This window comes from Centruroides vittatus, unplaced genomic scaffold (genome assembly GCF_030686945.1).
Source record: "Centruroides vittatus isolate TY-2023 unplaced genomic scaffold, ASM3068694v2 contig_866, whole genome shotgun sequence".
NCBI lineage: Eukaryota > Metazoa > Arthropoda > Arachnida > Scorpiones > Buthidae > Centruroides > Centruroides vittatus.
The window spans coordinates 1,144,312-1,170,519 of NW_027122565.1; the positions used below are offsets into that span (position 1 = coordinate 1,144,312).

Here is a 26,208-nt window from a genome sequence, read left to right on the forward strand (position 1 = left end):
CATATCAATTGTCATTTGTTTTCTTTTGATATTAAATATCATTTATTAGTTTTAAGTACTGTCTCCTCATTTAAAGTTTCTGTGAATTTGAAATTTCACACTTTTATGTGAATTGATGGTATTGCCTCAATTCACATAAAGATGTGAAATTTCAAATTCAAGGCATAATGTGTAAGGAAAAGATTTCTTTAATTCTGAACAGAAAGTTTTTATACAGTAGTAACTTTATTTTGCTTTTTAGAGAATTTTTACTCTGTAATTTTATAAGTTTTGATGGATCTATTTTATGTTCCATATTTATTTTTTAAAATTTTCAATTACAGCATAATTTTTATTGAAAAACATAAATTTGCACTACACTTTACAAATAATTCATCAACTTTTTAATCCATATAGAAATGCTTTTCGGGCTTTCATCCCTCTTCAGTCTGTTACATAATAAACATATGTATAAGTTTCTCAAACACGTAACACGTAACAACCCGGATAACGTACATGTGACGATCTGACCCCCAGTTACAGGGTTACATTTATTCTGTACATCTAGTTCATTTTAAGTGTTTTTCTCGTAGATAGGTTGTATCTGATGGACATCTGTCTGGCACCCACCGCACTACGTCTTCCCACCTACCTTTCCTTCCCTGCTAACTTGGCTGCTTCCCCCATGTGCCTTGCAACATGTAACTTCTCTCTCCTAGAATGCTGCACACAGCCATGCCTATAACTGCATAAATATTCTCCTTGAGATATTCTATTTTAATAGTTGTAACCAGTTTTTGTGAATTTCTACGCTTAGGTTCTTGTTAATACAGGTACTCCTCACTTTACGACCTATCTGCTTAACAACCACTCGCACTTATGACCAATCGAGTTTCGACCTGCAATTCGGGGAATCCCCTTTCTCAGCTTGAGTGTCGGTCAGTGGTGAATGGTGACACGTGCGCTAAGCGTATTATAATAGGCTTACACATACAGGTAGGCCTCCTACAATGCGGTAGATACATTCCTTGAAAATACCGTGTTGTGGGAAATTGCATTATTGGCAAGCGCCAAATCCGACAGAGGGCGCTCAAAATGGCTGCCGAAACACGTAAGAAGCCGACAGGGAACGTTGTCTTGTAGAAGGTGAAACCGTTTTGGATGCTGGACACATCACATTTTGTGGATTAAACTCTAACGACAACACTGAACATAGTTTTATTTATCATAATAGTTATGTTTTTATGTTAGAACATGGTGTATACTGCTTAAAATATTTAAACACTTCTCACTTGTTAACGTGTAACAGGTGAGAAGTGTTTTAATTCTACACACGATAGTCTTTTATTTTATTTTTAAATAATAATTCTTATGTAGTCATGACGTAGCGGTAATATTCCTATTCAAGTTTGAAAATTATTCTCTTGAAAATCTGAAGCCGTCCACATAAAAAGAAAAAAATGTCTAATTTTTTTTTGTAAATGGACATGCCTGTCGAAAAATTGTTTTTGCACGCAGATCGGAAAGAAAATAGGTAAATTTTCTATCTTCATATACATATGTCGAGATAACTTTCCAGTCAAATTTTTAAAAATATTCTTAATTGAAAATATAAGTTAATTTACATTTTTTGTTTTCATATTAGTATTATGTTCGGCTATCACATGTTTACAAAAACCAGACAGCCCCGCTTTGCACGTGCATTCTCCCCGTAATTGAGATGTATTAAAATGACAATATCTGAGATTTATGTATTTATATTTTTATATATTTATTAAATGTAAATAACGCCGGCCATGTACTTTTTATTAATTATTTACTTTATAAATTCAATGATTTGTTCTCCATTTGGTCATCGCAGTAGTCGTCACCGATGGAAACTGAATCGGCTCAGGCATTGAACAAACACATGGTCGGTTCCTTACCTGTTTTGGCAGCAGTCTTGAGCGCCCTCTGTCGGATTTGGTGCTTGCCTATAGGAGACACCAACTTAATACAAAAACTGGGATTCAGTTCTAAAAAGAAAAAAACTGCTTTTTATAGTGTAACATTTTCATTATTTTTTAAATTTATGTACATAAAAAGCTTAAATAAAATTCAACATCAAAAAAGATTATGATTTCAAATCAAAATCAAAAAGAAACACAATGTTATGCTCACAAATTCAGTCCTCATCATCACTTATAGTTGTTTGAGAATGTTTGACTGGCCTTATTTCAAGATCTGAGCGTGTTTCATCAAGTTCCACTGCACTTATGTGATCCATTGCGATTTTTCTGTTATGTGAAAGATAATTCGTTTCTAAATACTCTAAACCGCGTTGTAAAAGTACTGCGTTGTAAGAAAATTTCTGCGTTTTTCCAACCACGTTGGAGCGAAAATGCATTGAAAAGGTACCACGTTGTAGGAGGCCTACCTGTACTATAATAGCCTTTTTATGAATAAATTTGAAGTTTGTTGCATAATTTGTATAATTTTACAACGATTCTATATTCCCAGTGCAAGGTCCTCGCTTATTGACCAATTCGCTTAACGATGTAGTTGTCAGAATGGAACTCGGTCATAAAGTGAGGAGTACCTGTATTATTTTTGTCTGTAGCAATTTTGTATCTTTCTTTAAATTTTCTTTTGTACCAATTTTTTTCCCTGTGTACTATCACAACATCAGTTTTAGTTATTCTGCAGTTATGAGTTGTGCAATGTTCATAAAAAACGGAGTTGATTCTATTATATTTTAAATTTGCGATGTCTTCTTTTAATTTTGTTTCCATTCTTCATTTTGATTCACCAATGTATGCTTTTTGGTGGTTTACATGTGTAAGGTATTTTGTAAACGACGTCAGTAGTGTATTTATTTGGTTGTTTATTTACACTAGGTTTAGCCTGCCGGATTCTTTTTTGTAATTCTGTATGTACCATCCTTGTAATCCAAAAAAATTGATTCTGGTAGATGATTATACAGCAATGGTTAGGAAATATATGATTTATTTACAGGGATTTTTATTCAAATGCACTTCGGGTTGGCTTATGTTCCCAACCCCTCTTCAGTGCTGTCAAAGAACATAAATTATGGTAAGTTTTTGGTCATTTTTGTAAGTTGCTGTAAGTTGGTGCCAGTTTTATATTTATTTTATCGAAACTTTTATTTATCTGTTCTAAGAAGCCACGAATGTAGAGGAAGGATATGTATCTTGCTCTGCTATTATCTTTGTTTTGTTTATTTTCGAGCCTTTTATTGTAGATTTTACTTTCCCAGTTTTTTATTATTCGTTGTGAATAGCTGTTTAATAGAAATTTAGTTCGTAGTTTAAGGTGTTTTTTTCTTCTTCTGTAGTGAGCTTGTTCTGTTCACGATTTTTTCATACTCCATGTTGAATATGTTTTCTTTTATGTACTGTGGGATGTTTGGATTGTAGTTTATCACCTTCTTAATCTCGCATGGCTTTGTATATGGCTTGAATTCAAGTCACTTTGCCTTTCTGGTTAATTTAATGTCTAGGTAATTTATTTCTGCGTTTGTCTTCTTTTCTATCTTAAATTTAATATTATCATTTAATTTGTTTATTTTTTCTTCTATTTCTACTAATTTTATTATTTCATGGTCATATAGTATACAGTAATACCCCGAACTTACGCAATAGGTGGGACTAAGCGATAACCGCGTAAGTTGGGGTATAACTTCACATATAAATACATACAAATTATTTTAAATTGGAGCCAGAGACTAAAGAAAACAAATTCAGAAAAAAATGTTTAATAAAATCTTAGATAACATTGTTTCCATCTCAGCGATAATATCGTGATGTTTATGAATGATGCTTGAATTTAAAGATTGAGCATTTTTCATAGCTTTGAGAATTTTTTCTTTACCTTTTATAATTGTTCTGACCTTTGATTCCGGTAGATCAAACTTCTTTGCCAATTCACAAATTTTCATTTTTGTATCAAAGTCTTTAATAATGTTAACTTTACATTCCAAAGATAAAGTTTTTATTTTCTTGTTTGGTGCAGAAGAATCAGTTCTACTTTGTTTGGATGACATAGTAGAGTCTCTCAAGTTTCTGTAGGTATAACAAGCACAGAAATAAATAACACAAAATAAATTGTAGCTATGCATCGATTCCGTGCGACATGTCCGAACATGTAAGCTGAACAATAGTGTGGGGGGAGTGAGTAATCAAGAGTTGCGTGACGCTCAAACAAAAGACAAATTGTTGAGATTTGAAAATCACATAACTCTGGGTTTGTGTAAGTTGAGGTATTACTGTAATTATGCCATCCACATATCATTTATAAAACTTTATGCCTGTAATTTTATTGATTGTTTCATGTATATCTACCATAACAAGTTTAAAGAAGCCACTTCTCATAATTTTGTAATAATAAATATTATTGTAAATTATTAGCAAAAGTTTTATTTGCCACTGCATGTGGCCATATATATATACATGCTCATGCTTAAAAACAGCAAACTTGTCTAGTTCTTACATAAGAGTCCAGATATAGTCTACAGAATGATTCTTGTTGGATTAGAATCTGAAGATCGTGGGGAATCTGTACAGCCTCATGAATGTCATGGAAGGAGATCAGTTTGCAAATGGTGGTATTATGGTCTGGGATAGCATTTACTCTTAATGGTTGCTCTGAGCTTCATAGTTTTGCAAGGTGTGCCATTGCTACAAGAAGGTTTAGAAATTCCATGTGAGGCATTTCCAAGATGTTAAAGGAGCAGATTTCAATAATGCCCATGCACATAGAGCTAGACTTGTCAATGACAATGAAGATATTCATCACATGAAATGATCAGCACTATCTTGGGATCTAAATTTCATAGATCATGTATGGGATGAGATAAAGTTACAAGTTTGCAGATTGAATTCTTGAAAATTTTGTAGCATGATGCTACTTGAGAAATTTGATAATTCTGGAATAACGAGTTTCATGTACAGTACAGTGAATTATTTGTTGGTGTGCCAGCTTGTTTTGGCTTGTAAAAGCACTACTGTGTCAATGTAAATTAAATATAAATATAATGATACAGTAATTCATTATTCAGTGACATCTCTAAAGTAATCATTATTAAAAATTATAAAGTGCTTTTGGTAGTAAGCTTTAAAGTGCAGTAAGATTTTTAGGTACTTTACAGAATACCAATTTTGCTTCATCTATAAGATTACTCTTATGTGGAAATACAATACATATATTAATTAATAATGATGATGGAAAAGATTTTTAAGATATCTCCTCGATGTTTTAATAAAATTGTTATAATTTTAACATTAAATTACAATATTTATGTTTTGTATTTTTAGAATGCAATTATGAAGTATGATCAAGTAATTGAAGTGTTGGAATTTGCCAAAGAACTTCAGAAATCCTTCAATGTTATCTTTCAAGAGGTGAGTAATATATATATATATAATAAGGTATACATTTTACATTTTTTCTGCATTATATAAAAAATTTTTACATGTTGCTTTAGAAATAATCTTATGTGGTAAATATATGAATGAGTATGTATTATTCAGCATGCAGAAATGAAAATGTTTATAGTTATGTTGATAACATCCTAGATTAATCTTTCTTGCCTTAGGGTGATTAGAAAAATGCCATTCTGAATAATATACTGTACAGTACATACTAGAATAATTAGACAAACTTTTTCAGATTTTAGTGCCTATGAAAATAGGGTGTGTCTTATGGTTAATATAATACATCATAATTAGTGACCTCTAGTGCCATGTGTTGTATTTCTCTATCACTAATTAAGTTGTATCATTTAAATGATTTTATTAGACCAATATTCGACAGTCTAAATAGCAAATATTTAAGAGATAAAGTTAGCTCAGTCTTGTTAGTCTGTGATGATAATGATGTAAATACTAGGATAAAAATCCCAGAAAAAGTTGTGCTTCACTCGTTTCAAAAAATGTTATATTTCTAATGCTTTAAATGGCACTGGAATACATGTGGGGAAAATGTGAGAATTGAATGTAGTGTTCATTTAGAAGAACCTAACATGGAAAGTGAAGAGTTAAATATCACTGTCTTCAAAGACAGTGATATTTAACTTACTTGCAGTAAATATTGAAAAAATTCATAAATTCAAAATAGACAACTCAAGACAAATTTGTGTCAACAGAACTGATGACATAAATTTGTCTTGAGTTGTCTATTTTGTCAAAAAAAACATCATTGTATGAGCATATAGAAATTAAGGTGCATCTTAGTTTTGACAGCATCATTTGAAGTAAATATAGTATCAGTTCCTTTCAAGTTTATTAATTTCTTAAATTTTTATTTGCTCTTAATCTGCTGAATGATTGATTACTTTGATTTGCATTTCACTCTAAATACTTCTATTACTGCCATATTCTAATTTCCATACTTTTATTATATCTGTATCATTGGTGTTAGTTTTGTTTTCTTACAAAAATAAATTTAAAAGGTATTGATGTTGATTACTATCATATTTTTGTAAAAAAAAAAACTAGCAGTTTTGAAAATTATACAAAAAGCTCTTAAATCCTTTTCAGACTGCAAGATACCAGAAGAAAGCTCAAAAGAAAGAATTTGCTGAACGTCAACATCATGAGTTTCAGCAAATTCGTCAGCTTTTGCTCTTTCAAAATATTCTTGCAAAGTTGTTAATAGGTGAAGTCCGAAATGATTTTCTGAATGGTGAAAACGGAGCAGTGGTAAGAAAAAATTTTATTACATAGAATCAATAATTTTTTCCCTCTTTTTCTGTATATATTAAAAGTATTTAAATATTTTTTTTATATACATGTATTTAGAAACTTTCTGAAGAAGAGATAAATAACTTAGAGAAGTTTTATAAATTGGTTGAATTTGATGATAATGATATTAACTGTCAATCATATGAGAACTATTTTTCATCTGCTGCAGAACATTTTGTTGCCCTCTTAGAGGCAAAAAATCGAAGCATTTTGGGGATGACTTGTATCCTTTCTGACTTCTTAAATAATGTTTTTAAATTTGTTAGTTCTTAATTTCAAAAAAGTACTTAAGGAGTTTTATCTTTAACAATTTATTAGACAAGCATTTAAAAGAAACATTGATGAAAATTCAAGATTGTGGTTATTTTACAAATCAGTCTGTTCAAAATACAGATGAAGATTCTACTGAAGAACATCAAGCACTTTCTGAGGAGGAAATCAAAGGAGAGAAAGAAGGAGAAAAGGAAGAGTTAAATTCAGAAGTGGTGCAAAACACTGAAAATGTCAATGGATCATCAGAAGTATGTATTTATTTTTATTAAACTATGTAATTTATTTTTCTTAGTCAGAAATTTTTTAAAATAATAAATACACAATAGTTCTATTAATTTTGTAATATTTATGTTAAAGGCTGAAACTTCTTCAGTAATCCTCTTTTCATGTTATTTAAAGTTTGATTTTGTTTATCTCAATTTAGGTATGAAGCTTATATAATTATTTTAAAATTATTTATTATAATGGCATTGAATAAATTAATATTATTAGAGGTATAATTCTGGATATAAGAGTACAATTTCATTATTTTATTATACCATTACATTATTGATGTTATTCATTTTTAAATTAAAATAATTTCTTTAACTAAAAATAGTGACCAACTAAAGTCAAACATCCAATAACAGCCAACTCCAAACAGAAGCCATCTCTAAATGGCAGTCATTTTTTTTATATTCTTGTCAGTAACCATTGTTCATAGATTTGATTATATTTTGGACTTGTTGCTAAATTTCAGTATTGTTGTTTTAAACATTTCCAGCTACATTATATTAGTAGATAATCCTTCCTTCCAGCAGGAAAAGTATGTTTTCAAATAACAGGGATAATAAATGATAGGGAAACAGATTTTGTAAATAAGAAAATTTGGTATTCATTAAAAAAAAAACAATCTAATTAAAAATGTAAGAGAAACTATTGTTTACACTCCTGAGTCTATTTTATTTTGAGTATATTTCTTTAAAGGAATAAAGTTTATTTTCAGTAATTACAAAGCTCTTAAATGAGTATTTTTATATAAAATGAGCAATTATTTATTATGACATTGTCACAATGCCAGGCTGCAATTTTTAGTTTATTTAATTTAAAATATGTGCTCTTCACCTCAAATTATTAGTGGCTTGCTCCTGTACATCATACTTTTCCCTTAACTGTAGAGTTGTACCAGTTATCTATTAACTGCTTTTAGGGGAAAAGGTTTAGTTCCTTCAAAGTTGATATCAATATCCAAGAAGTGCACCCTTGATGATGCCTAATATACTCACATCAGTATACTGTAAGCCTAGCACGTTCCACACTTATATTCCAAGAAATTCATATGATCCTTTTCAATACAAAATAGCTGTGTTCCAAGCATTAGTGAGAAGGGCTCACATGCACTCCTCTACTAAACAAGTGCTCGAAACAGAACTCCATCACATCAAAAATATCGCTATAAGCCATGGATACAACAAAGCTCTCATTGAAAAGTTGTCTAGAAGACATGAGAATTCCCAAAAGGCAAATAATCTGACAGGACAACCATTGAATATCAGAGAGGAAGAAAATGCAAGGATATCTGTCACATACAATCCAGTACTGAAATCCATCTACAACACCATGGCCAAGTGACAAGGAATTAACATCGCATACAGAAGATGTCAAACTCTCTTCAGAGTATTAAGCAATGGCAAAGACCCACCAAACCCTGAAAGGCTTCCGGGAGTATATACGGTACCACAGGTGCGATAGACAACTAACATATATTGGTTCCACGAAATGTGTGTTAAAAGTGAGGTTAAAAGAGCACGAATCAGACATACAGCATGGTAGATACACTACGCTCTAGCAACGTACGCATCGGAAGAGGAGATAACGGCCGACCTGCGTGCAGCAAAAATCATTATACCAGCTACAACCCACAGCAATTGAAATGGCTAGAAGCCATGGAGATATTTAAGGCAGGATTACGTAGTACGTGCATTAATCATAAGGAAGAAATGATCCTATCCAGTGCATGGCAGGTTTTGCTAGAAAACAACGTTTAAAGGGATGAGCAAGGAGCATGTGCAATACAACTATTTAGCTGTTGCACATGATAATATTCGGAAAAGAAATTCAAACCGAATGTTTATTCAAACATTAACGACCTATACAATGAAGCCTGAAGAAGAGCCCAGGAGGGGCTGTGAAAACATTTGTAATTCTAAAAATAGATAGACTCCAGTTAACAGGTTTGAAGAATTTATATAATTTTTAAAATAATTTTTTGTTTCAAACTTCTAATTTGTGATCATAAAATTCTGGACATTGTATTTCTGATAATAGAAAAAGAGGTAGAAGAATGTCATTCAAAGTTGTAGTTTCATGCTTATTACATTTTAAAATTTATTACATAAATTTAGTCTAATAGTTTTAGGAAAATTGCCCTTCTTCAGCAACACCTCAATTTTTCTCAGACTTTCTCCATTATCATTTAGTTGTGTTTTCTGCTGATTTTCTGTAGGCAGCTCTTGACTCTTCACTGGAGTTGTACAAAGTTCTTTGTTTTCCAGTCTTTTGCTTAATGGTCTTGTTAATCAAACAAATATTCTATCAGGCACACTTGCTAGAAGTTAGTGGAATTGTCTTCATACCTCATATAAAGGATATTTTCACAGTTGAGAAACTTTACTATTCTGATAGAAAGAAAGGATGTTTACTACCACCTTTCTTTCTATCTATCATAATCCCTTTCTCATACCTTGCTATGACGATAAATATTTTCTTACGGAAAGTGTTCCTAAAAGGACAATGTATTAGTGATGGGATCATTAATCAGAATCAGAAAAGTCAAACATTTTTTGAGAATTGGAATTGAGAAAATCTCATTAGGATTTCCAATTCTTAAAAATACATTTTTATAAGAAAATTGTTTCAGTCAGATAAAAAAAAAATTTTAGATATTTAAATAACTTTTAAAAAATATATGTTTGTGCAACCATAGTCTGGATTTTATGCATCATCTAATAGTTGTTGGAATTCAATTAAAATATTAGATCAAACTTCACAATCAGCTTATTTCATTACATTTCTCTAATTTGTTTTTTCCTCCCTCTAAAATTTTGAAATTTAAAAATATTTTAACTCTGCTTTCAGTTGTGACCAATAGAATAAAATATAATAAAATTTGGTTCAATTTTGATATTAAAAGACTACTAAATATTTACTTTCAGCAATGCTTATATATTTTTAAAACTTTGTTCTAATTTTAATAGTGTGAGCAAATTTTAAAGGAATTGGGAATTTATTTATATATAATCTTTTATAATAATACTATATAATCATATCGTAACAGTAAACAGAATTTTACAGGGCTTGTTGAATGAAAATTCAGATATTAGTCATCTATGTAGATAAGACATCTTAATTTTGTAATTTGACGTGCTCAGATTGAATTTAAACCATTACATAAAAAATCATCATCAGATACCTATATAAAAGTTAATAAAGATGACTGAAATAATAATAGTAATGCATACTCACTAAATTATACAAGGGCTTGTCATTTAGTTTATGAAATAATTTTCATCTTTTCTCCTGTGCAAATTTATGAGAAAATCTTGCATTATGCTACAAATTAAGTGATTGTCTTGTATATTTAAATTGGAACCTTGACTTCAGATATTCCTTTAGAATTTTTGAATTATATGAAATTCTTATTGGAAATAAGGAAATAGTAGTAGTGCTTCTACTTCTGAATTTTCAGTAGTAATAAAATCTGTGGATATATATGCTGTTTTCTCAGTGTAGAATATAACAAGAATTTCAAATCAAATAAATGATGATTGTCTAAAAACATTTGTAACAAAAATAACTTCAGCCACTTAAATTCATCATGGGTTCTAATTTTGGAACCAATGATGAATTTATGTAGCCCACAAGTGGGAGTGATTACTAGAGGGATAGAACTGAATATTGCTAGTGTAAATTAACCATAAAAGTTTCTGATGTTCCAATTCACTTAACTCAAATCTGATATGTTTTATACCAGCAGACTGATGCCTTTTATATTTTGAAAATCTGTTTGACCTTGAAATTGGTGAGGATAAGCTCTAAAATTTAGTCCCAGCCTATTTTCAACTTTACTGACTGTAAAATAAAAGTCCAATATATTAATATTGAATTTTACAGTCAGTAAAGTTAATAAACTGGAATAAATTTATTTTTTATCTTAAAGTAAATAAATTTAATGGAAACATTCCATTTTACTACATAAATAGATACATAACAGATTAGCCATTTACAAATAAAAATTTGATATATAAGCAGATACCGTTACTTTATTGATTTTGTGATGATTTTCTCATTTAAATTCAAAATCCTTTCAGAGCATAGTTTGTGTTGTATATTTTCAATATCATTTAAAAGTATAGATTACATTTTTTTTTAATTTTCTTTGATATGATGTAGTTCTTTATCATGATCTGTCAAAAAGAGAATCAATGGAATGGTATCATCCTGGTTCTCCAAGGCCAAGAAATCAAAGGTAACACAATTCAAAGAAAATCATGAGCATGATGTTTTTGGGAATTCTAAGGGGATGCCTCTGATTGATTTCAAAGAATGCAATACCACTGTCACTGAAGAATATAATGTTTCTTTAATTCCTCAATTCAGGAATGCTATTAAAGAGAAGAGACATGGCACATATCTTGCAGGGCTTTGCTATTCAGAAAAGTGGCTTCGAGGAACTGAATCACCCTCCTTCTACAGTTGTGATCTGACCCCAAGCAATTATTACATCTGTTCTCAAAATTGAAATCAGATTCAAGACTGATGAAGAAGTGCAGTCTGCAGTAATGGTACATTTTGAAAAAGGTGATTCAGATCGTTGTTGAAATGCTGTATGAAATATGTTGACATAAAAGAAGACTAGACTATATCAAAAAATAATGTAAAGCAAAAATAAATATTTTTCATCATTACATCAGTTGCTTTGAAATAGAGGTCCTAATTTAATGGAGGAAAAATATAGTTTCCTCCAGTAAATTAGGATCAGGCCAGAAAGTTCTGGACCTTACTATGTATTAATATGTAAACAGAAATTAATGAAGATTACAAATTGCACAGTGATATCCCATGAATTATACCCTTTAATTATGGAATTCTTAGGAACTATTTCCAATTTTGAAATCTCATTTAGACTGAATTTATACTGAAGAGAGTTATTAAAATAATTTTTAATCTCATTAGCAAACTTATCAACTAAATTTTTTTATAGCATATTATTTGTTTATATTCTTTGTTGTGAATCATGTAATTTAAATCTTATCTGAAATAAAATTTCAAATAATTAAAACTAATGAAAAAGCAAATAGGAACTACAAAATCATTATTTTTAAAGTTTGGTGTACATGAATAATAGAGAACATGTAAATTTTTCATAGTTTTCAACAGAAAAATGTATCATATACATATATTCTGTGAGGAACATAAATTTTTTGTCTACAGATAATGTAAATCTGTTAAAATTTTATGTGCTTCAGGTTTCAGAGTCTTTATCAGTTAATGAAACTGAAGAAATTTGTGCCAAACCTGTTGAGAGGACAAACAATTCAACAAATCAACTCCAAGATGTTTTGCCAATTCAAGGAAATTTTAATTTTTTGCAAGAGTCACAGATTGATATGGAATGTAAGTTTTATTTTAATTTTAATTTTGACTTTAGAGAAGACAATGATAACATTTTTATTAACTTGCAGCTCCTCATATGGATCCAGCTGTAGTAGTGGCCCATCCCATGGCTCCTCCTCCAAATTCATCCTATCGACATTCTCAGTTTAATTCAGTGGCTGCTGCTACTACTACTACATCACAGGTTATAAGTGAAAATGAAGCTCCATGTATTCCTACAACTATTGTTGTTCCACTTCAGACAATACCAGTTCCGTCACCAGGCAATCCAGCTCTAACCCTCTCCCAAGCTGCACTTAATCATCCTCCTCAAGATTATGATCCTAATCAGCCCATACCTACACAAACATTTACTAATCAGAACTTTGTTGCAATGCAGAATATTATGACTGTTGTTTCTCCATATGTTCCCGTCACTGTTCCTGCACAGCATTTTACACCAGACAATATATTACAACAGCAGTCAACAAACATCATTACATCAGTTGAAACTACTGCTGTTGAACATGCTGATACAGGTGAAGATAATGAGATTTCAGAGAAGAACAATGGAACAGATGATAAAGAAACTGAGGTAATTTTTTAATAAAAAGCTTTTAAGTTTATTGAATAATCTGGATTAAGTAATATTTAACCTAAATTTATTAAAGAAATTTAAAAGTGCTGAATAATTTCAGAAAAAAAAAATTTTGATTTATTACAAATATTGTACTATAAGTTGCATTTACATATTTTTGGATACTTTACAAAATATTTTAATTTCTAAAATAAGAAAAGAGTAAATAATTGTCCATATTATAATTTTACTGGTATTATTTGCATAGATTTTTATTTTTAAGGATGAAGATGCTTATAAAATTTAAAGAGGTAAAGATAACAAAGTGTTTAATTACAAGAAAAAATACAGCATGTCCGAGAAAGATCTTTATCATTCTAAACATTAATAACAAAAATACTAACAGGTGAAATGAAATACAGTTTGCTGCAAAAGAATGAAGAAATCTAAGAGTTTTTTCTGGTATCAATTGCCTTCTTTACTTAATAGAGTGCTTCCCAAACGATGGATTGGTCGTGGTGGACCTATACCTTGGTCTCTGCGATTGGCCAACATAACTCCACTGGATTTCTTTTTTTGGGGTTATGTTAAAGACAGGGTTTATCAAACACCTGTTTCTGATATATACATTTTAAAGGAAAGGATACAGTTAGTGATCTTCACTGTTACACCACAAATGTTAAAAAACACTTGGAGGGAAATTGAGTACAGACTTGACATTGTTCATGCTACTAACAGAGCTTACGTACAGCTACATTGAAGGTACTGTAAAAAAACTCTTAATTTCTTCATTCTTTTGCAGCAAACTGCATTTCATTTCACCTATTAGTATTTTTGTTATTAATGTTTAGAATGATAAAGATCTTTCTCGGACACTGTGTGTATTGCAGTAATTATTATAACAGATATCTTAGTCAGATAATTTTTCAGGTGAAAACTACATATATATATCTATGTATGAATTGAAGTGCTTATCAAATGTGTTTATAATAAGTCCTTGCTATCAGTCAATTTGTCTTCAGGCATGCAATGCAAGTTTTTCTAGAAGATTTTGATTTGCATTTTTCAGAAAGTATTCATGTGATTAATCAGCTTATCCATGTTTTTATCATCCATTCTTTTTCATAAATGGCTGCCTTGAGAATTGCCCAAAAACTCTCAATTGGCCTAATTTCTGGCTTGTTTGCAGGATGGTCCTCCTTTTGTAATGAAAGGGAAGTTTTCTTGTTGCTGGTAATCCAATACAATTTTGGTATGGTGAGAACTTGCTTAATCTAGCCAGAAGACACATTCTATTTGATAATAGTTCTTCTGAACATAAAGAATCAGGCAACATATATGATCATTTAAATATCACTGGACATTGATAGCAAGGCTTGATTTCCTAATTAGGGATCAACCCACCCCTTTCATTCCCATTGCAACCCAAACCAAAATCTTTGTCCTTGAGTTTTTTTTTATGCAGAAAACTTTACATTGGCAGGTGTAGAGGAGATATCACTGGTATAAAGTCTATTACCATTACCATTAAGTGCGAGAAGGTGAAATAAGATTCTTCATTACAATGAAGTTTTGCAATAATGGTCTACACTTCACCTTTGCCAGTGATCTTTGTGGTGTTTAATGTATGTTTTTGTTTTAAAGTCTTGAAGAGTCAAGTGGACACTTGTTAAAAGCATATTGATTTATAGTTGTAATTTATTATTCTAATAAAAATAACACACCAACCTGGAAATACATAATAACGAACACAGAACCAATTACTGGTGTACATAAATAAAAAAAAAAGATCTCTGCACAAATGTTTTCTAACTCAGAAGGAGTTAAACGATGTGTTTGTGTTGAAACTAGTGAATGAAAATAATTGCTTTACTCAATATTCTAAGTGTATTGTATAATTTCTTTGCACCCTAAAAAAGTTGTGCTTCCTACAGTTTAAGAACCACTGGTTTACAAATTTTAATATATTTAGATATCTGGTATTGTTTTTTAAAATAGTTGCTTTTAAGTTTCATAAAAGTAGCATTTTTCCTTCTTTCTCTCTCTCTGAAGATTCACATCTTTCTTCGAGAACTTAGTTACAGATAAAAATTTATCTGTAACTAGTTTTTGTAGGATGGTTTGAGGTCACATTATCACATTTATATCAACAAATGCATAATAGATTGATCAGGAAAAATAAAATTGATTAAAATATTCCTGTATTTAGTATGTAGTTTTAATTTCAGTTTGGTTACATATTCACAAAGAGATGTTGATAGATTTTAGAATTTACATTTGTTTTATATCTATGAATAATATTTTCAATCATTCCATAATTTGAAATATGGTAACAAAAAGCAAAATTCATCTATGGGAAGTTTTCAAAACTTCTCATACATAAATTATATCCAATGCATAGATCATATACATATATATATATATATATATATATATATGTTATATTATATAGTTTTGATTAAGACAAATAATGATATAACTTTTCACATATTAAATAGTGAAGAAAACTTTGTTTTAAAGAGTATACAATCAATGCTTTCTGACCTATGAGCTATAAGATTTTTTTGTGAGAACTATCTTATTCCATCTATCAAATTTGCATATAGAAAATCAGATTATTCAGACTTTTTGCACAGTTGGAATCATATGCACACTTACACACACAAATATTATATATGTGTGTGTGTGTGTAGAGAGAGAGAGAGAGAGAATAAACAGGAGAAAAGCCTTTCATTTTTCAATAAGAGTACTTTTGATGAGGTTATGATTTCATATAACTTTCAGATATTTTTTGTCTTTACAACAATTTAAATAGATGACAAAAATTTTAATAAACAAGCTTATCACTCCTACAGTGTGTAAGCTTCTAATCTAAATGTTTTTCTTAGATAACATCAACTTTTCAGTTGTTCTGTATTCAGTTATATTGTATATTGTCATTAACTGTGGTAACCTGTTTAGAAAAGAAAGATCTTTTTCAAACTATAAAATTAAATATATTGATTGAATGCTTCAATGATTTATTTGTAGCAGTGCACAAAACTGCATGAATGTTTGTGGTTCTATTAATGCATTATATTTTCGTGACAACAACTTAGCTCAAAATTAATTTTGCTTCTTATTTTAAGTTTCATATATATAAATCTTTGTTATACTGGCACAGAACCTTTTAATAAGCCCATCATATATTTGACCAGATATATGTACTACAAGACTGCTTGAGGAAATTCTAGAAGTTTTTAAATCCAAGCTCAGATTCCTCAAGAGCAGCAGGATTAGACCATCTATTATTATTTTAGTGTAGATGCAAGAAGAATATTGTAAATGTTAAATTCTTATTAACTATACATCTAAAAAATGCAATCATTTAATGTTACAGGAAGCTACCGGCAATGGAGAGAATAGGGTGGCAGATCAGGAACAAGAATCAGCAAATCAGTCAGAATCCCAAAGTATGATTAATATTCTTAAGATGAATACAAAAATATTATTTCACAAATTCTAATACATATCATTCCAACAGCCAATTATACTTCCCATGCACAAAACAATCACCAGTCACGCAGTTTTAGTAATCGTGGAACAAGGGGTGGCAGAGGACGAGGTTTCAATTATCTGAGAGGTAGAAGCTACGGAAATGGAAGAGGTAAGCCTTTATTATTTATTTTGTTAGTGATGATGATTAAATTACAAATTACATCAATGTTGCATTAAGGTTATTATCAAGGTTCGTATGGAGGGCGAGACAGTTCCGGTAGCTCTTCTGGATACAACGGTTACCGAAGGCCTCCTCGTGGTGGTAAGATTTTGGTTTGTTTCAAAACATCAAATTCTTACAATTATTAATTTTCAATTTTATTTTTATCTAGGAATACGTGGGGGAATACGAGGTGGCAATAACAGAGGCGGACGTGGTGGTTATAGACCTCAACAGTAATCTGTCCCATTTGATGTCCAACAAGACACAACTTCTCGGACTTGGCAGTGGCGGCAGATTTTGCAACGCATGCATTATTTAAAAAGAAAAAAAAAATGTATAGTTGAATTTTTTGTGAACTGTGGAAAACTGGAAATTTTGTGTTTTACCCAAATTTAATATCCATATTTACCAAAAAAAAATGTAGCCTGGTAGATGTTCCGTTGATTGTAAGTTCTAACTTTTGGTGGGACCAGGCTTTTGGGATCAGTAGTCATGTCGACGTTTAACTCTATGAACATTGCAATAACCATTTGGTAATCTTTAAAGCTTGTGAAAAGGAAGGCGCAAACAAATAAATTAGCTCTTGTGAAATGAATCGAAGATTCCAGTTGTTCCAGTTCATTAACTTTATACAAAAACAACTGTTTCTTCCCCCAATAGAAGTTTGAGCAGCTTGAAGTCAGATATCACTAAACTTTCTCAGATTCCTGCACAAAGAGTGGGTGTGTGTATGTGTGTTTCCTTACCAAAAAAAAAGACGACGGCAATGCATTTACAATGTTCTTTTGTTTTCTAAAAGCAACCTCTATATAACGTTTGCTTTTTCCTTTCTTTTTATAAGTCACCATATTATTGATATTATCCAATGCTTTTTTATCAACTAAGTATGGTTGTTAAAAATGACTGACTGACTGCAAGAGAAAAAAAATAAATTCTCAATGAAGCATTAAATATTGGTCTATTTATTATAAAATACATATCTGACAAAAAATCAAAGAATTAGAACTTTAACTACCTTTTAATATTACTTTGTACAATGACAGCCATTTTTGATACAACATTCAACACATTAAAGTGTGCACGAAATAAGATTTAGTTATAAATTTAAAGTCACAGTTTGGCACTTTACTACATCCAAACAATTAAAAACTGAAAATATAAGCTAACACATTTTCTGAACAAGAGTTTAGGTAGGTTAAGAATACGAGAACAAATATAAGTATGTGCGAGAATTTTTTCCCTAATTTCTTGGAGAGGATTGACATATTGGCAGTGTGATCTTATGTAAAATATAATTATATACACATGATATAAAAAAGCTGCAATAAAAATAATACAAAATAGGAATGTCGAGTTAACACACGATTTTTTTGTTTTTTTTATAGAAATTCTAAAAACTAAACAAACAAACATTGCACATGTGAGGAGTTCAAATTTATTTAATAGTAGAGTAGACTATTTATTTTAAAAGAGAAGGGGAGTTGAACTAAATTGCACAATTTGCTGTTATACCACATTCATGTAGTGCACAATTTTAACCATGCACCATGGCTATCGTAAATTCCCAGCATGCGTTTGTTGTCACCTTGTCTTGTCACCCTTTGCCCACATATCTTTTATTTCTTGAAACATCTGCAATTTACAAAGTATTATTTTAAAGACCTTTTATATTATTTAAATATACAAAGACAATCTGTAATTTACCTGGTTTACCCATGCGGCATCTTGTAAGCATTCTTCTAAAAGCATGTGTGATTCCTTATTTTCCATACTATTTTTTACATCTTGAACCTTAAAGAAAAAGGTAAATAGATATTTGTGCTTTTATAGATTCCTTCCTTCCTTACATTTAATACATAAAAGAAATATACCTTCTTTTTACACTTAAAATAAAAATTGTATTTGTGATGATGCAGATGACTATATAAAACTGCTGCCTGAGCACATGGACCACAAACCAGTATCTTTTTGAGTGAAAGAGACTGTTCTTCAGATGAGAGTTCTTTTGACTCTAGTGACGACGGATCATAGGGCATGCCTCTATACTGTAGGGTGTGCTGACTTTTTACTTCATTGCACACCTATCAGTAAAATATTTGTTAGATGAAAAACCATAAATTTTGAGATGAGATGAATTTCAATACAGACCTGGCAGTTATCTTCACTCTCATTATTTGGTAAAATTTCAAGTCTTGGAAATGTTTCTACTGCAGTTTTTATTTCGTCAGGAAATTTATTATTTTGAAATATTTTCTTCTTTCTCTCTTCAGACATGTCTTCAATTTCTTTCATGTGTGACAAAAAGTATTCATCTGCAAAAATACAGATTTGAATAAACTTTTTTATCATCACCATTATAAATATTGAAAGTTGAGAAACAAACCATTCTCTTTAGTGATTTCTGTGATAAAATTTGGATCTAGCACTTGGCTGATTAGTGTCTGAAGATAAACTTCAAAGTTTTCTTGCTGAGGATGTACTGTTGAATCTTCTGATGTGTCTTCATTTCCATTCCTTTAAAAGAAAGAAATGATCTTAAATTTAGAGAATTACAATTTTTACTATTCACATCAATTTTATTTTACCCTTGATCTGAATGATTATTTCCAGGATATGTACAGATCCATAATTGTTGATCTTGAGAGGACTGAGATGTCTTCTCTCTAAAATATTTAAGTATATTTTTGCTTATCTTAAACTCTTTTCATTAATTTATTGTATATTTAAATGATACAGTGAAAGTTTACTTATTGATATCTAATTCTGCATTATCTTAGATTAAGAAATAAGGAATTGCAGACTATCCCTTTTAATTAGCCTTGAAACTGATTTTGTTGCATTTATTAGTGTCATTATAGGTGGTCATTTTTATCTGAACTATTAGTTATAGTTATATCTTGTATTATAAATATTTGATCATGTTACTGTATGCTTGAATGACTATGAGAACACAAGTTATCTTGATAGAACAATTTCCAATGCAGAAGGATGATGGTATATGACATCTCGACAGCTCTAAACATCCCAAGATCAACGATTAATGTGTTATAAGAGGATATGGAACAAGAAGTATAAAAAAAATTGTAAGTCTTTATTTTAACATTACTAAAGCTAAAAACTAATTGAGACCTTCAGAGAAATAATTTGGGAAAATTATCAGCACCATTCCACACATTTCAATATCTATTCATAAGCCACTTATGGCTAATGTTTACTACTATGAACTCTTACAAGGAGCATCTGTTTTTGATCTGTTCTTAGACACTTCACTTGCAATTTGGAGTGATAAGTGTGTTGTTGTCAAATGATGAGAAATGTTACTGACCAGACAATGAAGTACAATATAGTCTCTGCCTGATTTTTCTAATTAAATTAAGTATGCTTCTAGTCCCAAATTGATGTTTCTAGTTTTACTTTTGAGTAAAATCATGAATATTTAAAGATGTGATAGACAATTGATTTGTGTTAATTTGAGGATCTTTTTATTAATTTAAATAAGTCCATTGCCCATAGTGCAATGGACTTATTTAAGGATGTAAAAAATTCAGTTTATAGGTTGTTTATCCATTATATTACTAAACATTGTCATAAAACTTTCTGCGCAAACAATGACGAAGATTGCACTGGTTTCTTCTGAAAATTCCATTTCAGAATTCTTTCGAAAAAAGATACATTCCACCGAATTTTATTTATTTTGTCCGTTTTTTCACCTGAAGAAGAACCGTTGGTTCGAAAACATTAGTGAAAGATGTACTGTCGAGTTATGCACCATTTTTGGTTTTGAGTTAGAAGTAAGTCTTACTGTAAACCAAAATAGCCTTTACATTATTGAATAAATTTATTGCTAAAAGAAATTTTCATTTACATGTTAAAATATTGCATGGACTTATGTTGATGTTTAGGAGTGACCAATATCATGATTCTTTTTTTGTATTTTAAAAATATTAATACATTCAACTACTTATGAAAGAAAAATATTCCAATGCAGTTTTATTATCAATACCATTGAAACTATTTTGTCAATTCACTCTTAAAATCACTATCATTGTTGACACACAAAATTGATCTGTAGTGATGCTTATGAGGTTTTTCATAGTTGTACCAATTTTGAGTATATATGTTTTGCAAAAATCTTGGATACATTTGACTATTATAACTGGCTGTGCTCTTATATAATTAGGCAATCCACATTACTGAGGAAAACCATATAAATAACAACAGAAAAAATAAGTTGTAGTTACCTGACTAAATTCAACTAAATGAACTTATAATGAACTTTCCCAAATGAAAATCTTACACTATTACATGCAATAGTGATTGATTGTCTTTTGGTTGCTCCTATAAAATTTGATTTTGGTATTTATGGGATTTTTGTGTTTCAACAATGATGTACAGTACTATTAATTGTTTGAGCAGAATATAAGTAATGAAAAGCATGACAGTTCCAGTTTCTATAAAATTCTTCTTGCCTTCTCTTTCTGAATTTCAATTTTGTTTTTCTTCTTATCAATCTTGCTGATAATGAAAATAATAATTGAGAAATTTCAATTGAATAGGCATAATTAATACTTATCACAATCATAAAATTGAATGCACAAAGGCATAATTGCAAAACATGGCCCATTTCAGAATAATATCAATATATGCTAAGATCTAAAATGTTTTATGGCAAATTTAAAGCTTTATAACTGTAACAGCTTGTAATGTTTTGATTTATTTAATTTTATTAAATTTGCGTGTTTTGAATGATTTAATTTTATTAAAAAGATACTTTAAAATCAAAAGTCACTATGTAAATAAAGTATCTCTAAGTTTTTGAATGCTTTTTAAAGCTAACAAATAGAATAAATCTAAAAAACAGACAATTATGTGAAAATTTGAAATTTTCATATAAACTGGTCATATATATCTATCAATGGCAAAGAATATTTATAAAAACAACAGACATCAAACTTTAACAATCATTGAGAAATTCCTCAATTACAGTTTTGAAATACACCATTAAACATATGCTCATTTTTAACATTTTTAAAAACACCCAAACCTATTATCTGCTAATGATTAACTAATAATCATATTTTTCCCCTGTAGACAGTGAGTAGGTTACAAAAATGTAAATACAGTCAACTCTTGATAACTTAAGGGGCTGGGACTTTAACATTGAATCTCCACTTCAATAAAAATTTAACTTTCTTGATTATTCAAACTGAATTTCCAATAACTAACTTTTCTGAACAAATTTTCAAAATTAAATTTGTGTACAAATTGTCACATAGCTTTTACACTAATTTCTCCCCTTTTGTATGACTTCAGGGTTCTCTTTCCATTGTATATGGATTGACACTGGAAAGAATATGCACTCAACCACAAGGGCGATAGTCATATGGTTAGTGACAGACATGGGGGATAGAGAACAGTGACTAATCTTATAGGAGTCTTTTCAGTAACAAGTGAATCTTGTTCTTATTTGTTTAAATTTAAACAATAAAAGTTCCTGCATCTGGCTCTCCTTACATTTCCTAGTGCAGCGGACATTGCATGTTTGTGAGCAATCTTGATTGATTAATCCTGTGTGTACAATGATAAAAGTGTTCCATCAATAAGAGGTAAAAGAAAATTGGTAAATGATAACAAGCACATTTATGTGTTTTCAAAGCAAACTATAGATGAACAACATGGAATCTGGATTTGTGAAAAATGTTCCACTTGCAAAGGACATGTTTGGACAAAGGGTTTGGAAGACCCAGTTGTGAAAGTACAAACTGCAAGATCAGAAGTATTGCAAATGATTGGCTAAATACAGCAACATGCAACAACCATGAACCGAATAGCCACAACCAAGCAATCTCCAGGACCTAGTAATTCCACAAAATTATCAAGAAATTATTATTGATGGCAATGCATAATAGTTTTTGATGTATGATTCTCAGGATGAACTGCTCCTGGGTTGCATGCTTATTTTTTCCACTAGTGGAATCTTCAGTTATTGGTGCATAGCCAGAAGTGGTTTTCTGATGGAAACTGGTTGTGGGTACTAGCTAAAATTTTCAACAACTTTGTACAATTCATGTGGTTCAATCCAATGTAATTATTCCAATGATCACTTATACCAAATAAATGTCAAGTTGCTTCAAGAAGTTAAAAGTTTACAACTGTGTCTCCAACCCCAGCAACTTATGACAGATTTTGAACAAAGTGTAATGCAAGCCTTCCAACAAGAATTTCTCAGCATTGTAAAATGTTATTTTTTCTTCTTTCCCAAAGTATTTGGAGAAAGGTACAGAATAAAGGTTTAAAGCCTGATATGAACAAGACCATGAATTTGGTTATTGGATCCAAATGATTCCAGCAATGGCATTTATTCCTCTGCTAATGTTATTCAAGCATTTGAAGATTTAGTTGAAGCTGATGATTTTCCCATTGAAGATATGCTGATTGCAAACTACTTTTAAGATACATTGTCTTCTTTCAGTATATGTATCAACAATGGCATGGAGGAGTGACAGATTTCAGGAAATTTGTGCTACTTTATACTCAATTATTTACCGATTTATTGATTCTTTAAAGAAACAACAAGGACTGCACAGTTTTGAAATTACACAACTAGTTGCTGGTAATTCAGGCAATGAAGAAACAAGAAATATGCTGCAATTTCTGCTAGAATCAAAAGAATAGTCCAAGATTTTCAAAATTGCAATGTGATTGATTACCTTACAGGTATTGCATACAACTTTGAATTTAAATGCATATTATTATTGTTTACGTCTATTAAAACAAAATAAATTAGCAGTCCGGCATTATGACAATGTCACAATAAATAATCACTCATTCTATTTTTAATTTATTTAATTTAAAATATATGCTCTCTACCTCAAATTAGTACTGTAGTGTCTTGCCCCTGTAATATCATACTTTTCCTTTAACAATAGTCCTGCCAGTCATCTATTAACTGCTTTCAGGGAAAAGTTTTGAATTGAAATAAAGTGATTTCCAGTTTGCATCAGAAGTTCATATATAATTAATCGAGCCTCCTGCCCTAAGGTTTCCTTGCCTGGTCTCGGATTTCATCTATCTAACTTCATTCTCAAGATTAAGGAAGATGGATGGACGACAGTGGGAATTTATAGGTCTGCAATTTTTTCAAATTGCAGCCCAATTATTAAAAAGTCAAGTGTATTATTTACATTTTTGTAGCCCAGTCATTATCTACATGGCACAAAATGTGGGAGGTGAAATGCAAGGGGTCTTTTCCAGACCTCTTATGAGATAATGAATGTTATTTTTTTACATATAATTTGAGTATTAATTTAGAAAAACAGAATTCATAAGAACAGACAATGGAAGTTGAAAGCCATAAAATAAATGAAATAAAATAAAACCGTAAGTATTATGGGCTTTATACTAGTATCGTCTAACCGTATATTTTCTTATACACTCAAACCTGTTTTTGTGCGATTTTTTATTTGTGCAATTTGTTTTGTGTGATTTTTTTGTGTGCGGTATATGAATTTCAATCAAATTGGTATACTGCACAAAAATAATTACACAAAACACATTGCACGTATAAAAAATCACACAAAAACAGGTTTGAGTGTATAGCTAGATAGCACCAGTATGAAGGAAGTGGAATCAACAATATGCAAAAGAAGGGATAGATATATAAAGTATTAATGATTTTGTTTTGATATAACTTGATGGTGTAGAGCAAGGTATATGAACAGCACTTTTCTGCTGCTTACATAATATACCTTAAATTTTTAGAATATGCTCTTACACTCCCTCTGTGAAAAAAACAAAATTCCAGGCTTTTTTACTTATTTGTGATAAAATATGATTAAACCTGGGCTAAGATAAAAGATAGTTTAAGTAATTAAGAAATAAAATTTGTATTTATTCATCAATATAAAGGCATTTACATCTAGATTAGAGATTTATAACAGCAAAAATACCTAATTATACTGTTAAATTTGATTTTACAGTATTTTTGCAGATTGACCGGCATGCTGCATATAACCAGGGGAGATCGAAGATCGAACAAAAGTAGTTGTTAAAAAAATGTTAAAGAAAACATTCTTCCCAGTACAATAAATAATTAGTGGCTTATTGACATTAATAGTATTAGTCAGTCAGTGGGCTGCACTGACAGTCTACACCTTCCTCTCAAATTTCACCTCTAGTGAATCACAAATTTCACATCAATATAAGTTGAGATAACAAATTTCAGAAACTCCCTATAAATTATGTTTGTTTATTTTATTAATTTTTACCCAAAAATGCAAAAAATAAACAACAACAAAAAAACTTGGCATTCCAATAGTATTTTCCATTGTCAGAAAGAAGAAAAAATCCAGAAACAAAACATACAATCGTAATTTTTGATGTAATGCTGACAGTTTCACAATTTTATAATGAAAATTGGCATCTGTGAGTTTTGCACACCCTCTGGAGAGGGATGTTTAACCTCACTTAAACCAGCATGCCAGGTTTTGCCATACAGAAAATCTGATTTCATGGTCTCCCCAGATAGACCAATATGCCAGAAAAATATGGTGGTATATTTTTATTAAAAATGACACTTTAATAATCTTAAGTCTTAGTTCTCAATAAACAAGATGAAAAAGATTTAAAATGGTCATCAAAGAAAATAAAATGTTATTCTACAGAAAGTGTCTTACAAATGTCTGACATCCTGAGGAATGTAAGACCTGCAAAACATTTTATAGAGGATAACAAGAAGTTCGTGCAAGGAGTATATATGTCAGGTTCAAAGACCAAAAAAATCTACCACAATATGTTCTGACTTTACAGATCTACCATAATGCAACTTTCATGTCATAGCACACTCAAAAATAAATGCATTTTGGCATATTCAATAAGACCACAAATGAAATTCATGTTTATGATCTGGTAATGTGAAAATGCCATGTTATAGACACTTATTAATACAGCCATGATGCAATGTGATAAAAATATCTATACAAAAATAAGTAACAAATTTTTGCACAGATATTTTAATGAATAATTTATGTATAATTTTAACCAAAGGACTAATTCTGAACAATGTTTGGTATCTTTTTAATAATAATCAGTAAAAATTTTTTTCACAAAACATTATATATGATTGAAAGAACCATAGTATAGTAAATGTAACTCTTTATTTTATAATTCACAGTCAAGAAGACAATTTTCTGTTAATTGTTTTGTTTATGAATCCTTGATACCTACATATGATATCTTAAATTTCTTATTTGACTTAAAATCCTACATATCTAAAAAAAAGTATAAATTTATTTGTAAGTCACTTT

The 26,208-nt window shown here is 30.3% G+C and overlaps 2 protein-coding genes across 5 annotated transcripts in view; one reads left to right on the forward strand and one right to left on the reverse strand.

Moving 5' to 3' along the window:
• Nucleotides 1–17,854, forward strand: part of LOC136982858 (caprin-1-like) — a 49,184-nt gene extending 31,330 nt beyond the window's left edge. Inside the window, exons 3-12 of the mRNA XM_067279401.1 lie at nucleotides 5,292–5,378; nucleotides 6,516–6,677; nucleotides 6,777–6,942; nucleotides 7,038–7,240; nucleotides 12,500–12,647; nucleotides 12,716–13,221; nucleotides 16,583–16,655; nucleotides 16,727–16,849; nucleotides 16,919–17,002; nucleotides 17,073–17,854. Coding sequence (XP_067135502.1) covers nucleotides 5,292–5,378; nucleotides 6,516–6,677; nucleotides 6,777–6,942; nucleotides 7,038–7,240; nucleotides 12,500–12,647; nucleotides 12,716–13,221; nucleotides 16,583–16,655; nucleotides 16,727–16,849; nucleotides 16,919–17,002; nucleotides 17,073–17,140 — 1,620 coding nt within the window. The 3' untranslated portion in view covers nucleotides 17,141–17,854. The remainder of the gene's footprint in view (nucleotides 1–5,291; nucleotides 5,379–6,515; nucleotides 6,678–6,776; nucleotides 6,943–7,037; nucleotides 7,241–12,499; nucleotides 12,648–12,715; nucleotides 13,222–16,582; nucleotides 16,656–16,726; nucleotides 16,850–16,918; nucleotides 17,003–17,072) is intronic.
• Nucleotides 17,855–18,324: 470 nt separating this feature from the next.
• LOC136982851 (serine/threonine-protein kinase pakD-like) overlaps nucleotides 18,325–26,208 on the reverse strand; it is a 52,624-nt gene continuing 44,740 nt past the window's right edge. For 3 of the 4 annotated variants that reach the window (XM_067279383.1, XM_067279384.1, XM_067279382.1), the window contains 6 exons: nucleotides 19,489–19,566; nucleotides 19,287–19,417; nucleotides 19,052–19,215; nucleotides 18,775–18,984; nucleotides 18,608–18,694; nucleotides 18,325–18,535 (listed from right to left, as the gene is read on the reverse strand). In XM_067279383.1, coding sequence (XP_067135484.1) covers nucleotides 18,485–18,535; nucleotides 18,608–18,694; nucleotides 18,775–18,984; nucleotides 19,052–19,215; nucleotides 19,287–19,417; nucleotides 19,489–19,566 — 721 coding nt within the window. In that variant the 3' untranslated portion in view covers nucleotides 18,325–18,484. The remainder of the gene's footprint in view (nucleotides 18,536–18,607; nucleotides 18,695–18,774; nucleotides 18,985–19,051; nucleotides 19,216–19,286; nucleotides 19,418–19,488; nucleotides 19,567–26,208) is intronic. The other variant, XM_067279385.1, reaches the window with a different exon arrangement.